Below are 20268 nucleotides of genomic sequence, written 5' to 3'. Positions count from 1 at the left end.
ATAACTTTTGGTCTAAGTGCTAACTGGAAAGGGGCTTGGAACTGTGAGTAAAGAAACTGTCACCTGCTGTGTTGAGGGAAACAGGACTTGGTACATTCTTTGTAAACAAACAGGGTTGCATCAAAGAAAGACCTGACTCCAACATCCATTTCTCCTCCTAACCAAAACAACCCACTAGATACCAAATTTTGGCCCTAGCTACTTGGGTCAAAAAGGGGTAACAATATGTATTATGACTAAGGGCAGTGAGGTTTGGGCATTGAACTGGAAGCTAGGAACTCCCTGAATTTTAATTGTGCTTCTGGCAATAACTCCCTCTGTAGCATTGGGAAAATTACTCAACCTCCATGTGACTCAGTTTTCCTAGCTATGAAGAGGGGTAATATTGGCCTACTGCACATGGATTTGCGAGGATTAATTAGCCAGTGTTTGTAGAGGGCTGCATATTATGGTTTTCATTTTTAAAAGGTATTGTACTTCTTTTTTGTTTAAAATGGTCTAGAACTATGCACAGTTTTCATTGGTCTTTAAATTGCATTTATTTTTAGAAAAGTGACTATGTAAAAAGGGTCCCTTGCTAAATAGATTAGCATCTTGTATGCCTTTAAGTCTGATGCACCTATTAATTACGAACGAAATTCTACTCCTGTTAGACCATAGGTGTAGATCAGCTTTGGAAGAATGAAAATAGTCTGTTCTGCTTCATGCATCCTCAACAAAGTGTCTGCTAAGTTCTAATTGCAGAATCTCTATTAACAGTCAAGATATAAGAGGGAGAGAAATCATAGTTGGATTTGCAGATCCTAGGTGGACTTTGCAATGAATAAAATAGTCTTTGAACGTGTAAAGTAAGAATATTGTATCTGGAATATCACTGAACGAGAACAAATATGCTGTTCAGTGTGTAACCATAGCCATGACCAGAAGTGGAAGTAAAATTGAAATCCAAGTTATACAAAGGTGATACCTGCGTTAACAGAACTGACACATTTTAAACCCCCCATGAAAAGTTTCTGTCTCCAATGCATTTGTAAAACATGTGAGAGATGTTCCTGCTGGCAAATATCTTGTTATCTGTGAGGAAAGTCAGGTCTGTCCTAATTGAGAATTGGTCATTGCTCTCATAGCAGAACATGAGAAGACTATAGTTTTAGAAGTGACACAAACGGTCTATCCAACTAGTGTTTTCTTTTTGTCTCATTTTGCTGTAGAGTCCCTCTAGTATTCTAGTATTAGTATAGTAGAGTCCCTCTAGTATTCTAGTAATTCTGAGAACAACCACATAGAGAAATACATTGTGCCCCACTGACTGGAAGAGTCAGAGGGCAGAAAAATGTACTTTTGTATTGTAATGTATTTCAAGTACTTTTGCCTAAAGCTTGCCTTATATTTTGCAGATTGCCTCTATAGTTAGTATGTATTTAATTCTGGGATTTGTTGCTATTATGCCATTATATTCTGGGTTATTTTCACCAAATGAGCTATGATAAAGAATTTGGCCCACTTCATCTGTGAAAATAGTAACATTCATTCTGTGAAACACTAGCCCCTCCAAATTCACTACAATTATGATGATGCTTATGGTCATTTAGATTTTTTACAAATGAAGCTAATTTACAAAATGTGAAGCAATGCCTTTTGGAGATCCCTACTTTTTCTCGTATGGCATAGGTCAAGGCTTTCATCTCTGTTTCTATTTCAGGAAAATTACATTTAGAAAAGCTCAAGAAAGTGAAGATGTGATTGCAGCCCGGGAAGTCAGAGGCCTCAGTGATTTCATTAGTAAATTTTACTTACTTCATCTTACGTTATTTTTTATGATTTTTTAGGAATTCTCCAGATGGAAGGGAGGGAATAATCACAGAAACATTTATTGTATTTTTGTACTTGTTTGATTACTTAGAATGAATAGATGTGGAGTCAAATTCAGCCCTAGTATAAGCAGACCAAAATCCTTTGATGTCAGTGGAGTTTCACCTGTTTATACCAGATGTGAATTTAATAGCTGGTGTGTTTTTGTCCATTACAGAAACAAAGCTTAATAACAAACACTAAAAATCAATATTTGGCTTTCAGAGAACCATTCTTTACAATACAGTATGGATTAACCTTTACCCTTGTAGACTTTCTGTGATAGGAAAAGCATTTTAGCACTGTTTTGCAAAAATGTAATGGGCAAATATTTATTGTAGAGCTCCCATATCTCACTTAGTGCATCACCTATTAAAATCCATATCTTTCCAGTGTATACCAAGGGGCTCTGCCCTTTCTCCACTGCAAATATATTCTCCAAATAATTATGTGATACTGAATTAATATTGTATCACAAGGTTCCCTCTGAGTTTTTCGCTCAATAACTTGTTCATGTGTGAAAATTAAAGACAAAGTTTTCTAGAGGCTGGAGCAGGGGAATGGGAGTCAATATTTCCTGGGTTCTATTCTGTGTCTTTACTATTTGGCAAGTCACTTAACATCTCTTTGGCATAATTTTCCCTATCTGTGAAAATGGAGATAATATTCGCCTACCTTACAGAGGGAATGTGAGACTTAATAAATGTATTCAAAGTGTTTTGGCATGATAGGATAAAAAGTGCTGCATAATTGCAGGGTGCTATAATCTGTGCCCTTTTCTATTTTGTAAGGCTTTGGATCTTTTCTGCTGCACAAAGCCCAGAGATCTTAGTGTTGATAGTGCATTGGTGTCTACATTAGACATTCTGCAGCAACACATCCAGTCTGCATCATCTTTATTTTCTTCCTTGGCAGTTCCTGAGAAGACAAACAGCAATATCATTGAACGCCTCTCAGAGCGCAGACGAGGCCGTCACAATGAAGCAGTGGCTGTGTTACACCAGGAGTTAGCCTGCATTGGGAGGGTGAGACTCTAGGTAGTCTGGACTGTTATATTAGGGTCAAGGCCTAGTACCCAATATCTCACTCACATATCTGCCTGTTTTAGGAAGTGGAACCGTTCATTTTGGAGTCTGGAAAATTGCTTTTGACAAAACTGTCAGAATCTGATAGAGCCATTGAACTTCTGTTCAAAAAGATTGAGAGTGACACTGATCTGGAAACCTTTTCAATCAAAGTAAGGGAGTGTATTTGATTCGATCTAGTTCTCTAGCTCAAGCCCTTGTCTCTCATTTTTTCTTTGCTTGCCACGTGTATATATAATGTCTATTTCTACCTCCTGCTGCAGTCATATTTTTTCATTTTTAGTTTTCCAATGGGACTGACATTACATTTCTTCTTGCAGAGTTTTGAGGAGTTATGGGATGCCATCTCCCAGGAGTCCTTGTATAGAAGAGAGTGGATTAAAGAAATGGATGAAACGTTAATAAAGCTTGAAGTGGCTCGAGCTGAGAAAGTGAGCTAAAGTTTGAATGGTTATTAATTAATTGCTGGATTAAGAATTTGTTCCTAACCCTGGGTAAGGAGCAGGAAGCAACTTGCTCCCTATGGGTTGTATTCTGCTACAGGCCCTGACTAATAGCAGGTTACTGCCTTCCTTTACTGGATTATCCTGTCATTCTTTACCTACCTGCACAGGTGGGGAGAGATGTGTACCATGTTCACAGCCTCTGCTTCCTCCCTCCTCCATCCCGGCACCTGCAACAGACACATGAAGAGGCCATGCAGGTGTATGTGAGGTGTCTGAGTCTTCCTTCTGCCGCTGCTTGGTTGCTTTAGAGCAAAGCCATGATCAGACCCTAAAGTGTTTGTCAGTATGCAAATCAAACACCACCACTAGTAACTTCTATGTACTATCTGATTATCCATTGTGACTACCATTGTAACATTTCCAGCCTTTTAAGCAACCAAAACCTCTTTAGAAGGAAGGGTTGCTTATCATTTATTTATTTGGATTTATAAAATGCTTCACTTTAGGCACATATGCAAACGGTTGCATACAAAAACACATGCTAGTATTACAGTGTGAACCAATGTCCACAACAGAATCGTCTCAACTCATCAGGACTGCTATTTTTCTTTCACCCATGCTATATCTTTCTCAACTTATTCTTGAGGAACCTGGGAAAAGAAAGACGCCTGGCTGTAATGAGTCATTCGCTGAATAATTGTAAACATGATGGAAACAAGTAAACAAACAAAATCATCCTTGGCCCTTGAGTACCCATTTTCTGAAGTATATTTGATCTCCTGTAGCATTGATAATGAACAGTTTTACTTCAAGCTCCAATATTTGGTTATCACTTAACCTATTCTTTGTTATAATATGATAGTATACAACTCTGTTTTGCCAGTCTTTCATACAAACTGTAATAAAATATGAAATACAATACGGTTCATAATAAAAAGTCATTGCATGTATCAGGATCAGGCATATAGCTCCTTACATATGAGCCATGAAACTTCTCTGTGCCTCAATTTTCCCATCTGTAAAATGGAGATAATGATATTGCCCATCTTTTCAAAGCTTTTTTAAAAGATAAAATAGTATCTTTTACAGATGAAAAGTATGATATAAGTGTTTAGAGAGAAAACACTCATTGGTTCATTGGGTAGGGTGCAAGCCAGGGGTTTGGGAGGTCTAGTTTCAGTTTCTTGCTTTGCAGAAGACTTTCTGTTCGCTCTTGAGCGAGTCACTTATTCTCTCTGGGCCTGAGGTCTATCTGTAAAGTGAAGATACTAGTATTTCCCTACCTCACAGAGTGGGTTGTGAGGATAAATACATTAAAGCTTCTGAGGTGCTCAGATGCTATACTAATGGGACAAATAAGTGCCTTATTTTCTTATCCCTATTTAAGGATCTCCTCACAACGCCTCTGTGATGTATGAGGAATAATATTTCTATTTTACAAATGGGTAAATTGAGGGTCAGAGAGTTAGATGAGTTGTCCAAAGCCACACAGGAGGTTGTGACAGTGCCAGAAATAGAGCTCAGATTGTCTGACTTCCAGTCCTGTGCCTTAGCGACACATATACAGCAGCAAGAGGCTTGTGTGCTTAGTGCTGTTGTTTAAACGGGGCCTTGGATTTGGCTGTAAATATCTAAGAGGAAGTTGATTCAAATGTTTCACTTCGTTTGCAACCTGTCTATGGTGATCTACAGCAGTGGCTCTCAACCTTTCCAGACTACTGTACCCCTTTCAGAAGTCTGATTTGTCTTATGTACCCCAAGTCCACATCACTTAAAAACTACTTGCTTACAAAATCAGACGTAAAAATACAGAAGTGACACAGCACACTATTACTAAAAAATTGCGTACTTTCTCATTTTTACCATATAATTATAAAGTAAATCAATTGGAATATAAATATTGTACTTCCAGTTACGTGTATAGTATATAGCGCAGTATAAACAAGTCATTGTATGACATTTTAGTTTGTACTGACTTCATTAGTGCTTTTTATGTAGCCTCTTGTAAAACTAGGCAAATGTCTAGATGAGTTGATGTACCCACCCTGGAAGACCTCTGTGTACCTGTAGGGGTACACATACCCCAGTTGAGAACCACCAATCTAAAGGGTGAGGTATATTAAGTAGCAGTTGATTTTAGTAATGGTTGTATCAAATATTTTAGTAACTATGTTTTTATTATGTCTTTATTTATTAAAGGTGTCAAATTTTAGAAGAAAAATACAATAGTTTGTCTTAAGTCATACATCCAGCTTTAAATCTGTGCTATGACTATGTATTTCAGTCAGCTGAATTTTTTTTTTAAGGAAACAAAACATCTATGTCTTATTTCAGATCTCTTGTCTTAAGAAATACTGATTTTTTGGGCTCTTTCTTTTTTCTCTTTCCTTTCATTTCCCAGATAAAAGATTTACTGAAGAAACATACCAAGATTCTGGAGGATATTTCTTATCTCTTACCCTCTGATGTTCACAGGTTCATACATACTGAAGCCATGGTAAATCTCTCATATTGATATGCAGTCATTCATTTGTCTCAGAGGCTATATTGAAAGTAGCAAGATGGAATACTTCCTGTGTACTATAAGGAGTGATTAATTTTCTTCCTCTTTCAGTCGGGAAGTGTTAGTCACTCTTCTACCTCTCTTTCAAACTTATCACCTTCTTAACAATGAAAAGATAAAAGAGCTGAATCATCATTTCTCATAACGTTTTTCAGCTGCAGTTCCCTCCATCCAGGTGCTGTCTTATCTCTCTGACATACATCAGTATTTTCCAGTACTCAACAAATCATTCCATTCTGAAACATATAGGTCCATTTTCCATACCTTTTTACTGTCCATTAAGGAAAGAAAATATCCTTCATTTTTAATATGTACAGTTCCCTCAAGCTAGGCGCTGACAGCGATATGATCAAAATCAGAGTGTTTGCTCACTCGTGTAATTCAGCTGGGCATACTGTGTGAAGGCTTTTCTTTCAACATATTTTTATATTTATAGCATTTACCTCACTGGATCATACAGCTGGGCCATTATGTCTAGTATTCTGCCTCTAAGGCTGTGCCTAAGCTGGCAGTTTTCAGGAAATCTCCCACTGTTGCAGCTCTACAGCTATGGGAGATTTCCTGACTGTAGACAAGGTCATCACTGTCTAATACCTTGTGCTTCAGAGAAAGTCTAAAACCCTCCCAAATTGCATATGGCTATTGTGCTATGTCTGAATCAGTGACTTCTTGATTTGTTCAGTGCTGTTGTTCAAACATATCGTCATCCCAGTGCAGGAGGAGTGTTCTCTATTGTACAAAATACTCCCCATTTATGCTCCCCATTTTCCCACTGTCTCTCTAACAGTCTCTTCTAGTTCAGTGCATTGCGCTGGATTAAAAAACTATAGCTGTCAAATTTTTGTATGCTTTATGCTGCCCTTTATTCCTCTTTGTATCTTCCAATACACAGATGATAAACCAAGCCCTACTAGCCAATCAGAGGGCAATAGCCAAGTTGTTTGTTAATCTGATGGAGGCAGACCTGAAGAGGGAGCTGTCTCAATGGTTCAAGTGGCAAGAGAGGCTGAAGGACTGGAAAATCATACAGAAGGACTTTGTGGTTCGCAGTTTCAGGTCTGTAATTCTGCAACAGATTTATATTTTTAGTGGGATTGAAACTAAATGACCAGACCCCATTTGTGTTTCTGTTACAGAATAATCTTTGATTCTGTTCTCTTTGTAAAGTTAACAGTGTTCTGGCAATTATGCTGGCATTTATACTCCTTTTTAGTGACTGGGGTTAAATCTATGTGGTTCAAAATAACTTTTAGATGTCAAGATACAGATTGTCCCAAACATACCTTTATTTAAATGGTTACTTGTGTCCTGCAGAGAATTTATGGCAAGGAAGGAGGTACAGGAACCCACATCTGTAAAAAGAGACTTGGAGAACATGATAAAGGACCAGATTTCACTTAGTAGAAGGAGAATGGAGCTTCTGCAAGTTCTTTGGTATGAAGTGAGAGACAGAAAAAATAGTGTTTCTTGCTATAGTGAACAATGCACCTGATTTGACACTGTAAAATGGACCAACACAGTACTAAATGAGCCCCCAAACTTCTTTTTATCTTTCACTGGTGAGGTGATGCTCATGGTTTTCAGTGGGCAGATTGTGTTGAATGAAAGTGTCATTAAATGTTTCATTATTAGCAATGTCAAGTAGCTGGAAGTAGTGATGTACAGGGATGATAAGAAGGAGAGAAAGGGGAGACAATTGGCCCGGGGCTAGAGCTCAGGGCCCCCCAAAATGTCTGTAACATCCATGAAAAGTGAAATGGAAGGGGGTGGAGACCCAGCGAATATGATATACCAGACCGCAAATTTCTCTGAATAGGCCTGATGTAAAAACTCTAAAGAGTAGAAATCAGTGGCTCTGGAAGTACAATATAAATAGTGGCAAGTCAGGATGAATGGGAAGGTAAAAATCCCACAACCCTAACTTGGCCTGACTGAAAAGTTTGAGTGCCTCTCTTGGGTATGGTGTGAGATTTTAGTATATATAGTAAATAATCAGCAGAGGAGACAAAGGAAATCTCATACAATATATCTGGGACACCCTCCATTCTAAACCAGAAAAGTTGCTATGTGTATAACCTATTAAAATATTCTAATTTTAAAATAATGATTCCTTTTCATTTTAAAACTAACATAGCAACTAAACAGAAAACAATTCATCTGTTTTCCAGAAGGCAGCTTTTTTGCACAAATTGCAGCCATCTTTATGGTTTTGCCTTGCTGATTTGGCTGAAAATCTGTCTTCTAACAAACAGAATGTGGAAAAACAGTAGTGCTATTATACTACTTCACAGTTTTAACCCATTGAGAACTGGAATGGATTATGTATGAAATGTATGTGTCTCTTGTTTCTTATTTTGGTAGTGATTTGTTGCCTCCGACACATTCAAAAGCGGAGATAAATGAATGGTACGAATCTCTTGTGGCTTTAAACAAATATATAGGTAAGTGAGGAATTCATGACAATGAATTGGGATTTAAGCAATCATTTTCTTTCTAAGGCCATGATTGAACTGTACCATGTGTCTATACATACATCTGCTGCCCTGATCTTGGTCTCTCCATTTTTTTTTTCTCTTTAGAATGAGGGGGGGAAAATGATCTGAAGTGATTCTTTCCTCTACGTTTTGCAGTATGCCTTGTCTTTCTATATGTGTGTCTTCTAGACTAAACTTTCCAGGCAGGAACTGTCTTGATAGTTGTAGCCTGTTTAGTAGCGCAAACAGTGTTGGACTGTAATAAAAATAACAGTTCACCATTACTAAGCATAATGGCAAAAAGATTTGGGTAGAGGCAGCCGAGTGATGTTGGCTGGTAATGCCCATATACGAGAGTCAAGTATGCCAGTAGGGTAAAGTGAGGTTAGACACAACTGTTCAGTCATATTCACATGTGTTACAATGTGAAATGGTGAAGTCTTCACACTGGACTCTTAGTTACTTTCCTTCTTTTCTAAAGACACCCATAATGTGCAGCATATGATGATCATTCGCATCCAGTATGAGAGAGTTTGCCAGGAATGTTTGGCCAATGTACAGCTATGCAAGGTCAGTGTCATGAGAATGAAAGTTGCTGAATTTGGAGACCCAATGAAGGATTTTGGTAGCAGCGGATCATCCAGTATAACGTCTGGTTTGAGACCCACTATTTCAGCGTGGCAACCCAAATTACTCACGAAGTTCTCTTTTATTCTGTTAGTCAAAAGTATGTTGTGTACTTTACTTCACAATAACATGGTATTTGTATTTGGAACGTGTAGAATAGCAGTAACAAATACTAATTTAGTAGAGGGAAGATGTTATGCTTATAAGAAGCACACAGAATCTTTTTAAAGGGGATAAGGCAATAAGCTGCATTTATTGAGAGTACAATTTAAGCATTAAAAATCAGCATATGCTTCCATTCCCTCACCCCCAAAAGAAAAAAATTTAAAAATGGGTTCTTCAGCTGGATCTTATAGTTACCAGTCCTTAGTGTTGCTTGGTCAGTTCCAGTGGCCAGTTGAAACTGCACAGGAGGGAGGGGAGCTTGGTCTCTGTCAAACACATTCAAAGCTCCAATGTTGCTGCAGAACAAACCCGAAGTCCCATGGCAATACACCCTTCTTTTATAGTAATAAGTTCCCATACAAGTCTATGGCCCTTGCTGTGTCACACTGGAGCTGTCAATCATGATTTATTCAGGGTTGCTCTTAATTAGCATTATTTTGAGTTGTTACCGGGAAGATCCGCAGCTGTTTCTTATCTCATAGCTCTGGCTTAACTACTTATTTTGTGCCTGGGTGTATGCCTGTGCTTTAGTGTCATCAATCTGTCATCCAGGTGATTCTGATAATAAAGTTTGTACCTCTCCACTCCCCTTTTGACCATCCGGCCCAGCTGTCTCTTCTCAGTTAATCAGTATACCATACATTTTTCATTCACACAGCAAACAGTAAATAAGACAATAATTACAGCCATAAAACTTTTGTCCTTCTAAGAACAATCATTAACACAATCAGCAAAGAATAAACTCAGAGCAGTTTCTTCTTACTAATTCAAGGCTACAATTTGTTCTTACTAATTCAAAGCTAGCAAAATGGAGTATAAAGCAAAATAAGCAAAATGAGTACAATTTACTCAAGACAATTTCTCCCCATTAGGCTTTTGGCCTACAAAGAGAGTCCACTACTTAAGCTAGGAGATTGAGAGTCAGGACTCCAGCATAGCCATGGTTCGCTCTGTGGCCTTGGGAAAATCATTTAACCTCTATACCTCAATTTCTCCATATATAAAATGGGGATAATACTACTGACCTGCGGCATAAGGGGGTTTTGAGGCTTAAATCCACATTTGTAAAGGGATTTGAGAGTTTTGGATGACAAAGACTATGTGTAAATACAAAGCATTAATTATTTACAGTTTTCTAGTATTTGCAATTCAATCACAGGACTCAAATATCACAGGCATTCATTTTCTGAAACTATTACTGATTGTTATAAACAGTATGTCATCAAAGACTTAGTGCTCTTCCTGTTGGAAGGGTACACAACTCCTCACCTTGCACACCCACTGTCTATTCCCAGCTTAATTTTTCCTCCATTTAAAGTTTCCTCAGGAAAAGATACTGAAGTTGGATATTTATTTCTGAAACTATCAGTTCAAAAGAAAAGAATGCATGTTGAGGTTAAACAAACTCTGTTGAACCATGCAATATGTTAACTGGGATGCCAGGTACATTAGAGAGATAAGGTGGGTGAGGTAGTATCTTTTATTGGACCACCTTGTGTTGGTAAGAGAGACAAGTGTTGAGCTTACAGTGAGCTTCTGGTCCAGACCTGAAAAAGAGCTCTGTGTAGTTCGAAAGCTTGTCTCTCTTACCAACAGAAGTTGGTCCAATACAAGATAATACCTCATCTACCTTGTCTTTCTAATATCCTGAGACCAGCACGGCTACAACAACACTGCATGCCAGGTACATGTCAGTAATGTAATATTCCTTTCCTTTAGGATAAACTGTTGAGTTTAAAAGTTTGCACAGAGAAAGAGGCTGAAAAGGTTGTGAATCCTGACTTCTTCAAGATGGTTGGAAGGCTGCAGCGTCGGTTTGAACAGGAGCTGGAGCAGATGGATGTACGTTTACTAAGGCCATTCTTTTTATTGCATCCTGGGAATAGTCAAATCCAACATCTATCCTGCAGTCTATGCTGGTTTAAATTTTCACATTTCATTTCATTATTCTACTGATGCTCTGTTAGAGAGTGTGCAATGATATCGACTACTTATCCTGTAAATAGAGACGCTTGAGGCGATTCAATGATAGTTCATAACTTCTGGTTTTACTTTTACCATGACTATATATGAAAACAACTGGCCTGTTTTGCTCAAGGTTCTAGATGGCTAAATAATTCAGGGCTCATGCAGAGCTTAACTCTGTGGTTGCTACTCTTGTGGGGGATGGATGGTCTTTTAGCTGAAGTACTAGCTGTGAATTTTTATTCCTGACTCTGTCGCTGACTTGTTGCGTGTTCTTTGAGATCATAAGATGGAACGTGATGTATAAGTGCAAAATATTATTATTTTGTTGGCCTCTTCTATTTGTTTACGCTAGCTATTGTTTTTAACTTGTGCTAATTCTGTGCTAATTTATATGGGAAAGGAGGTGGGTTTCCGGTATTATCCACCAACAAAAGAGGACATGAATATTTTTTTGAGTGGTAAATGAGCTGAGCTTTAGCCATATGTATATGTTTTATTTTGATGTATTTACACATGACTATTAGATGTCAGAAAGCTATTTTTCCATCCATTGTCTTCGACTAATAAAGCATTATAGTACATATACTGATATCAGTTATAAATATCATAATCTGCAAAGTCATCTGTGAGGTTCATCCACTTTGGCACTTTGTTTTAGATTTTATCAGTGGTGAGAAAAATGTTCACTGAATTTACAGGACTGGAAAGGAAAAAAGAGTAGTCCAAAATCAGAGGCTGTGCAGTTGTTCTTTCACACTCTGTGTTCTAAATATCTTTCCAGGTTCTCATACCTTGCTCTTTGTCATGGTACCTCAGGGCTTCCAATTTCTGAAAAGTGGACTACTACCCCACTCCAACACCCCCACCCAAACAGCATTGTGGTGCTATCTTCTAATCGTATGATATGTCATTGAAAGTGGTAATGCTAGAAATTATATTGTTGATGGTAATATAATTCCCATTAGCACAGTTGCAAGAACAGATTGGATGGTAGTGACATGAAAAAAGATGGTGTTCTCTGATTCTTGCTGTACTTTCTGCTTTATCAGGTACCTGTAGGATTCCTCCAGGCAGCCTTGGCAAGTCAGCTATCCCCCTACTACTCATGCATCTCTACTCCCAGATATCAGTCTAATAATAATTTAATGATAATTTGTTCTATCCGTTTGATTGTTTTAGAGAGACTTTGAGGATCTGGCTAAACATATTGAACAGGGTTGCAAAGACTTGTACAAATATTTCCAGCAAGCTATTGTCCTTTGGGATGAACATCAGCTCAAACTGTCCCAGCAAGAAAACGAACTTCAGGTGAAACTGAGTGAGTGCCGGCGGAAACATGAAAACCTAAATCAGGTACAATCAAAAGTCTAAAATGTTGGTGTGGTGTAAAGAAACCACTTCCTAGCAAAAAGATGCTATTGATATCCAAAGAATCCTTTATAGCAAGTATAACTTAAAATGGGAGTGTTTCTCATGGTTTCTGCGTTTGGAAGGTGGCTGCATACTGCTAAGTGTATTAGTCTAATATCTGATACATCCTCTGAGGGAGACTATATCTTATTATTGACAGGGGAATGACCTCATTTATCTAAATTGGTATTTTCCAGCTCTAGCAACTAGAACCTTATTATTACTCATATGCGGTTGCATGCACATTCACAAGGAAAGTCTTATGCAGTTACAGAACCATGCATGTATATTGAGTTATCACATCATATTTGTGTTCTGTGGCTTGATAAAAGGATATTTTCAGGGCATTGTTCAGAATCTTTAAATGATTTTCGTACCTGTCAACTTTTGGAAAGAAAGCAGCATGGTCTCCCCTCTCTATGTAAGATCACTTTGCCCCTTCTGGAATGTCTTGTGCAGTCTCCCTGATCTCCCTGTACCTTTGGCAGAGGAAGCAGTAAGTGCCAATGGTGACTGAATTACTGGATATAGAAGCCTAGTCTGGATGTCTGTTGTTCATCAATCAAGATCTCACTTCTACCAGGCTTGATAGAGCCCCAAAGAAGTGGATGAGGTAGTGCTGCTTGATGATGAATTTACCAGGCCAAACATCCCAGATGGGAACTGAGACAGAGGTGTTCTCACATGTTATCTAGTCTTCACTGTTCTTTTGCTTGGGCAAATTCTATCCATTAGAATCTTCAGTAACTACTTTGGTCCTGAAATGATGGGCCACCATGACTAGTCCAGGTGTCAGTGAGACTCTGGAGGTAGCTGAGGAATCCATTTTCTCCAGAAGCAGAGGTGAGTCTTTGACTCTTCCTGTGGTTCACTGGAGTGCCTGACTGCAGTGAGTAGTTTTGGTGAGCTGAGATTCACATCACTTGCCTTGGCCAGTGACAAATGTTGTGTTTGCAAAAGAGCAATAGCCTTGGAGTAAATGCATGTAACACTCACAAGGCATGTGCTAGCTCTTTACAATAAGTTCTTGATAGCTTAAAACTGAAATTCTCTTGCCTTATATATATTCTTTCTCTCCATTATTCTCTTTCTTACATGCATGGGCAAATACACATAGTGCTGTGATCACTTATTCTTTTTTAACGGGCACTTGATGCCTCTGATTTGGGGGAAAACATACTGTCCATAAATAGACATAAGGAGTTCGAGACAAGTTAGATCAAATTTTGAGCCTCAATAATGCCCCTTTAAAGTATTATCTAATGTATAATTAAAATACAGACGTGTACATGAAACTAATTACTTGAATCCTAAATAGATATGAAATATTTGGGCTTCTTACAGCTTTATGCTTATTGTTTGTTTTTCATATGGGCCCAGATAAGGGAAGCTAATCTGGATATAATTTTGGACAAACTGAGAACACAAAGCTCTGAGGGAAAGCTGAAGAATCTTTTAGGAAAGGCCTTTGCTTCTCTGGATGACATTAGAGCTGGGTATGTATTCTGGATTGTAGAAAATGTGACAAACATTCCGAGTGAGGGATGTCCAAATCTTGATAAGACCATTTCAATCACATTTGTGTTGTATTTTGAATGCATTTGTAGAAAAGCCAAAATTGCACTAGCTACTTCACCTTCAGGAAGACTAATGTCAAATAATGTACTCTCCTGTCTTATTGCATTTGCTCAGAGTGGGCAAAAAACTGTTGGCGCAGAACTCTGCTTTTTTAAAGAGTTGGGGGGAAACAAACAAATAAATAAATACGTGATTTTTAAAAAATGTCTTTCATTTGAATTTCTTGGGTTGACCTCATTAGTGTTCTGTATTATGCTAAGCTAGTCCAGGATATGCTAGCATAAAAATTAATGATTTAATCACAAGAACATTGCAGTAGCCCTGGAAAGTAAAGATCTTAGATAATGGACTGCATAGGTCAGGAAATTGATTTATGCCAACAACTTCACTTCTAGATCACATATTAGATGCAGATGTATATTATGTTCACATTTAATTTTTATTATATTATGTAATGAATTCTCTTAAATAGCAACCTGGTATTTGACAGGTATGAGGCCTTTCACCAAGACATTGTGAAGATGGTAGCATCCTACCCAGAAGCTATACTGAAGGAATTGATTTCTTATAGTGCATCCATTGGCCAGTATTTTGGCGTAAAGGAAGTCTATAAACAGGTATAAAGAAAACAAACTTCTTATGATTTGAAATCTGGCTGATGCATTGTTGTTTCATTGTTGGGGATCTTGCATTCAAATCCATTTAGATTTGATCAATCAAAGATTAGATCAAATGAAGAAGAGTTTTGGCCACCATAGGACTGAGGTTCATTGGCAGAGCTGAGTGAGGGAGACTTTTTGCATCATCTGCCCACACTGTGCTTACCTCCATCCTAGTCTCAAATCTGTCATTTTCATGGCCTACGTTTCAACAACTTCACCTACATTTTAAAACAGAAAAATTAGAATTAAAAAATCATTCAAATCTGGATTACATTTTAGAAATGAGTTCCTTTTAATGATAAATTATTACTTTGAACTTTCAAATGCTGATGGAGTACATTAATTTTGGAAAGTGAAGTGAATTTGATGTTATTCTAAACAAGTAACTTGTCACCTTTGTTTCTTTTTCTTCTCACTCTTATCCGGGGAGATGGGCTCTGCATATGAAGAGCAAGGTAATGTTTCAAGAGTACAAATCTTTATTTTTTTAATCTGTGCTTCTTTGGAATGTGACTGATGACATTTCTGTCTTATTTTAATTGGGAAGTATTTGTTGAAGACTCAGAAGTTGAAAATATGGCAGAGGCGACAGGGGATAGCCTTCTACAAGAAACTGAAGAAACAGAGCAACAGGCTGAGAGTTTTCCACAAGGAAGTACAGAAGCAGAGCAGCAGGCTGAGAGCCTCACAAACAAAACTGAAGAAACAACGACAGTCGAGAATGAGGAGAGCATTGTACAAGAAACTGAGGAAACAGAGAAACCAGGGGATGAGGAGAGCACAGCTCCAGAAAGTGAAGAAACTGAACACTTAGAGGACAGTGAAGAAAGTGAAGCAAATTCATTTGAGGATGGAGATAGTCCTGCACAAGTGTCTGAAGAAATGGATTATTTGAAAGATATTCTTCCTGAGTCTGAGGTAGGTCTAATTTCTTCATAAAAATAAATCAGCTTCAGCACAAATGCAAATCTTTTTGATGTTTATACAACCAAATCACATATGGGTCTTTCCTGTATTAGTTTAGTGACGTTCTGTAATATGTACCATTAGGTATTTAGAGCAGCTGAAGATTCTGTATTGAGATGGTGAAGCCCATACATTAGTGCATGACCATTCCCTCTTGCACTTTTCCTGTCCTTTTTCCAAGAAACAGCCAAAAAGAGACTTTTCTGACGTGGGTCTGTTTCCTTCCTTCATTTAGTATTGTCAGCCCAAGGTGATGATATAACACTATCTCTATAGTTCAATGTTTTCTTTTCAGGTCTGTACTTAGTGGAGAACCTAAATGGTCAGTGCCGCAATGTAACAGAGCCTTTTATGTGAGTGGCGTGCCTCTGAATAGTTGGGAGTTGGTGGCAAGACATTAAAACAAAGTTAACTAATTAGTGTAGTACTAGTCCCTCACCGTATGTCTGGCCTTGCCACGTGTGTGTTCTGCACATTTCAGCAGCACGATCCTGAACTGGAATTCTTCTCATCCCCTGACATTAATGGTCCTATTAGGTCAACCCAACTGGGAACCAGTAAGCATTTTGCAAAGAGAAAAGGAGTACTTGTGGCTGTAGCTCACGAAAGCTCATGCTCAAATAAATTGGTTAGTCTCTAAGGTGCCACAAGTACTCCTTTTCTTTTTGCGAATACAGACTAACACGGCTGCTACTCTGAAACCTGTCATTTTGCAAAGGTTGTCTCAGCTGAAAATCACTCTTTGCTTTGTGTATTTTACAGCTGACAGAAAGAAAAACTAGTTCCTAATTGTAATATTGCTTTGGGGACATAGGGAGAGCTGAGGAAACTCTCTCTAAATTACAAAAGAGCATTTCAACAAAAAACTACAAAGGCAATTACAAAATCTATAGTGAAACTAGACAACCTTTCAGCCCATATATCCGAGCATTTGCAGCTCATGTTTCAAAGGGATTGAAATAATAATAAAACTCAGCAAAGAGGATATATCTGTATCCAGATCTTAATACGGTTCTTTAAAAAAAATCCAAATCATGCAGACCTTTTGCTGGCTATGCTGTAAAGTTTCATTTGTATTATTTCTGGAGACACTGACAGAGGTACTGGTGACCTGAAGCTAGTGACCACCCTGAAGTACTAGGATATTCTTAATTTCTCTGTAGATTGAAAAAAATTGAATGACTACCTTCTACTTTTTGCCTTGCACAAACACTGCTAGGCTAACAGCAAAGTATCAGCATGCTGAGATGCACAAACTTGCGTGCTCATTATAGCTTTGTTTTCCAAATTAGGAATCAGAACATGGCTCATGATTCTTGAAATCTATAGGTTCTCAACATTAACCTGTGTATGGCCCATGTTAGTAGGTCTTTAAAAACTTGTCAGTAGCAAAGATAACAAATGATGATTTCCTGTTACCTTCCTAGGTTCTGTTCCATGATTACAGTGAGGCTGAAAGCTGTGAAGTAATAGCAGAAGTCTTCACCACCTCTAGTGGGAACACTTACTCAGTCCTTGGGCATGAGGAGACAGGCAAGACCAAGACCTCCGAGATCTATTATGCTGCATTTGCAGAAAAAACACTTCCTGTGTACCTGGAGAATGTGCTTGTACCAGACAGCTTGTTTACAGAGCTTAAGAAAGAGTTAGTAGAGTTTAGTTTGTCCTTTTTTCTTTCCCCTAAGTAATTGACACACCTCAGAAGGTTTGGAGGTAAAGTTTGAATGAGCATCCAAAAGTTATCTTAATGCTACCCCTTGTTATTATTATTTCCAAAAGAATAATAAGAAACATTTTATATTGCATTCCATCAAACGTTTAAGTCTTACTGCACCTCTGTGAGGAAGACGTTATCCTTATTTTAAAGACTGAGGCACTGAGAGGTTACTGCCTTGTCCAGTCACACAACAAAGCACTGGCAGAGCCATGAACTCAAAGCATCTAGCCTCCAATTCCTTGCTCAAAATTCTGAACCCTATCCCTCCAAGTCCCTTTTCTTATCCTTCGTTTTGACAAAGCACCAGCTCTTCTGCAGTTGTATTTTAGCAGTTGTATTTCGATTGAAAGCAGTGGATTAACTATATCAAAGAAATCCAGGGCAGGATGAGTGAACTGAGATGCTGTAAAGAGAATAACAAGTTGGGCAGGCTAACATTATTTATGTTTGATTGTTGTGCGATTGGTGAGAAACCTTATCTCAGTGGAGTCAGACTCCTCAGAGCTTGTTTTTTTTTTTTACTGAGATCTTTGAAGAGTTTTTCTCCAAAATGAAATCCTTTGTCTCTCACACACATGCATGCACTCTGTCTCCCAAAGCAATGTGTTTGCTTTTCAATCGTAGGATCCGCCTCTGCTTTTTTGAGCACCTCGAGAAGTGGTTTCCCCAATCCTTGTCCAACTCCTGGATCATTGTAACAGCCAAGAAAGAGGAGCTGAATTCGGAACTGCAACTGCGTCTTCACATGCATCAGCCAAGGCGCGCGCACATAGAAAAGGATATCCATAATGTCAGAGCTGGTACATATATTCACTTTGGGCATCACATCTCTTTTTTAGAGCTCTCTGGGTGTGACTCATAACGTGGCACAACAGTGGCTAGTGTTAATTGATTCAATATTGGGGAATAATGTGGGTTCAAGGGACCTTTTCCAGCTCCTACCCTAAACTTGCTAGTTTCTTACATATTGTGGGGGGGTTTTAACTTTCCTTTTTCATAGCTCACATTTGTTTTCTCCTGGTTCACACTAAGAAGAGATTCATGAATGACCCTCTGAGCTGATCGTTAACAATGCAGAGCATCCACAGGTCCCATTGAAGTCAAAAGGAGCAGTGGATGCTCAGTACCTTTGAAATTCAGCTAATAATGTTTTGTTGTGGCAGACAAAAGAAAAAGGGGGGATTTTAGAATAGTTTTAGAGAAAGAAGTGACAAAGTTTAACAAGAGCCTGGATGTAGGAGAAGGATTGAGGTGTTGAAGGTATCACTGAGGTTTAAAGCTGGCCAGAAAATGAAATTTCTATCCTGTGGAAAATGTTAAAGTGTAGGAAAAAATTACATCTCCATTTGGGATGAAAAATAGAAACCTCTATATTTTTCGCAGGACAGACATTCTAAAAATTTCATTTTAGGTCAGCTTGCTATCTGGCTGCCTGGAAGGCTCTTGTCAATGTCTCTTTCCCTCTTATATCCAGCACTCCAGCTCTCTGCCTCCCTGTCTTTCAGTCTCCCTGCTTCCCGTCCGGAGAGGGCAGGTGGACAGCCAAGACGTTCAGTCTCCCTGCTTCCCCACAAGCTTGGCTGCAGCTCCCCTTCAGGCAGAGAACTGGGAAGCTATCATTTTGATTTTCCTAATGGAAAATCAAATTTTTTTTTTCAAAATTGAAATTTTCCCACAGAAAAATTTGGCTTTGCAAAAGGAGCATCATCCATTGGACAATCATTCAGACAAGAAATTTCCCAACCAGCTCTACTGAGGTTGCAAGTCTGGGTGATGGGAAGGATAGTGGAGATGTCAGCAATGACTGAGAAGGGAGGGAGAGGAGAAAGCATAGGAGCAGAGGGGAGAAATTCACATTTTAACATATTGAGTTTGAAATAAATCCAGGAGAAGTCAGAGAGGCATTCAGAGATGGAAGAAAAGTCAGGGATACAAAGGCAAATTTTCCTCTTCTCGGTGCTAATTTCATGGCTGATATGAGATTTGCCTGGTTTGTTTTCACCCCTCTTTTCACACCACCAGCCATCTTCTACTGAGCATAGTGGCTAGTTGTTGGGGTAAGGCAGAGTCACCTGTGTTGGAAGTCAGGAGCGGTCATGTCATGCTTGGGCTCAATCCAAGCTTGAGGCGATGGCCATCTGAGAGTATTTTCCTTTCCTCTCAGCGGAGTTGCTTCTTCACCAAGACCGTTTGGAGTGTCACTGTGCAGGGGTGGTGGAAGCTTTGACCAAGGAGAAAAATGAGTTTATGAAACTGAGAGAGGACCAAAATAACATCAGCAAGAACTTCGGCAGAAGGATCCAGGACATGGAGGCCATCTTCCTCAGTTCCACTAAGGCTGAACAGTAAGCACATCATGAGTCTCATGATTTGTGAGGTTTCCCACTCCTGGACTGCATCCTGAGTCTGCCTTATCCCAGATTTCCTGAACAGCAGCATGTATCATCATTCTTTGAAGCATTTATCATACTGTTTGATTGCCAGACAGCTCATTTGACTGAGGTAGGATCATTTGATCTAATTATTGTTCTGTCCACCTTCAGCTGGACAATAACTCAGAGTGGGACAATCTTTACCAGGTTCTTTTGTATAATGTACAGTCACATGACTCTGTGATCTAAAACAGAAAAGCTTCGGCATAGAGGAACAGATACTTGTACACGCTGAGATCAAAAAGCTCATGTATCTGAGACATTTATCATTATCCAGCCTTCGTACAGTATTTATTGCTCTTCTGCTACTTTTAGGCTTCTCAC

General features: G+C 38.7%; 1 protein-coding gene across 2 annotated transcripts in view; it reads left to right on the top strand.

Annotated features, from left to right (window-relative positions):
* Window positions 1-20268, top strand: part of CCDC180 (coiled-coil domain containing 180) — a 40569-nt gene that overhangs the window by 3193 nt on the left and 17108 nt on the right. For both annotated transcript variants that reach the window (XM_073314009.1, XM_073314010.1), the window contains exons 4-21: window positions 1703-1782; window positions 2767-2876; window positions 2960-3088; window positions 3257-3367; window positions 5784-5879; window positions 6838-7001; window positions 7260-7379; window positions 8307-8386; window positions 8901-8989; window positions 10931-11053; window positions 12359-12532; window positions 13970-14085; window positions 14658-14784; window positions 15260-15284; window positions 15377-15747; window positions 17223-17440; window positions 18137-18312; window positions 19677-19857. In XM_073314009.1, coding sequence (XP_073170110.1) covers window positions 1703-1782; window positions 2767-2876; window positions 2960-3088; window positions 3257-3367; window positions 5784-5879; window positions 6838-7001; window positions 7260-7379; window positions 8307-8386; window positions 8901-8989; window positions 10931-11053; window positions 12359-12532; window positions 13970-14085; window positions 14658-14784; window positions 15260-15284; window positions 15377-15747; window positions 17223-17440; window positions 18137-18312; window positions 19677-19857 — 2490 coding nt within the window. The remainder of the gene's footprint in view (window positions 1-1702; window positions 1783-2766; window positions 2877-2959; window positions 3089-3256; window positions 3368-5783; window positions 5880-6837; window positions 7002-7259; window positions 7380-8306; window positions 8387-8900; window positions 8990-10930; window positions 11054-12358; window positions 12533-13969; window positions 14086-14657; window positions 14785-15259; window positions 15285-15376; window positions 15748-17222; window positions 17441-18136; window positions 18313-19676; window positions 19858-20268) is intronic.

The sequence above is a fragment of the Lepidochelys kempii genome, chromosome 16, assembly GCF_965140285.1.
Source record: "Lepidochelys kempii isolate rLepKem1 chromosome 16, rLepKem1.hap1, whole genome shotgun sequence".
NCBI classification, from domain to species: Eukaryota; Metazoa; Chordata; order Testudines; family Cheloniidae; genus Lepidochelys; species Lepidochelys kempii.
The sequence above is the reverse complement of the archived record's forward strand: the minus strand, read 5'-3'. Positions and strand labels throughout refer to the sequence as shown.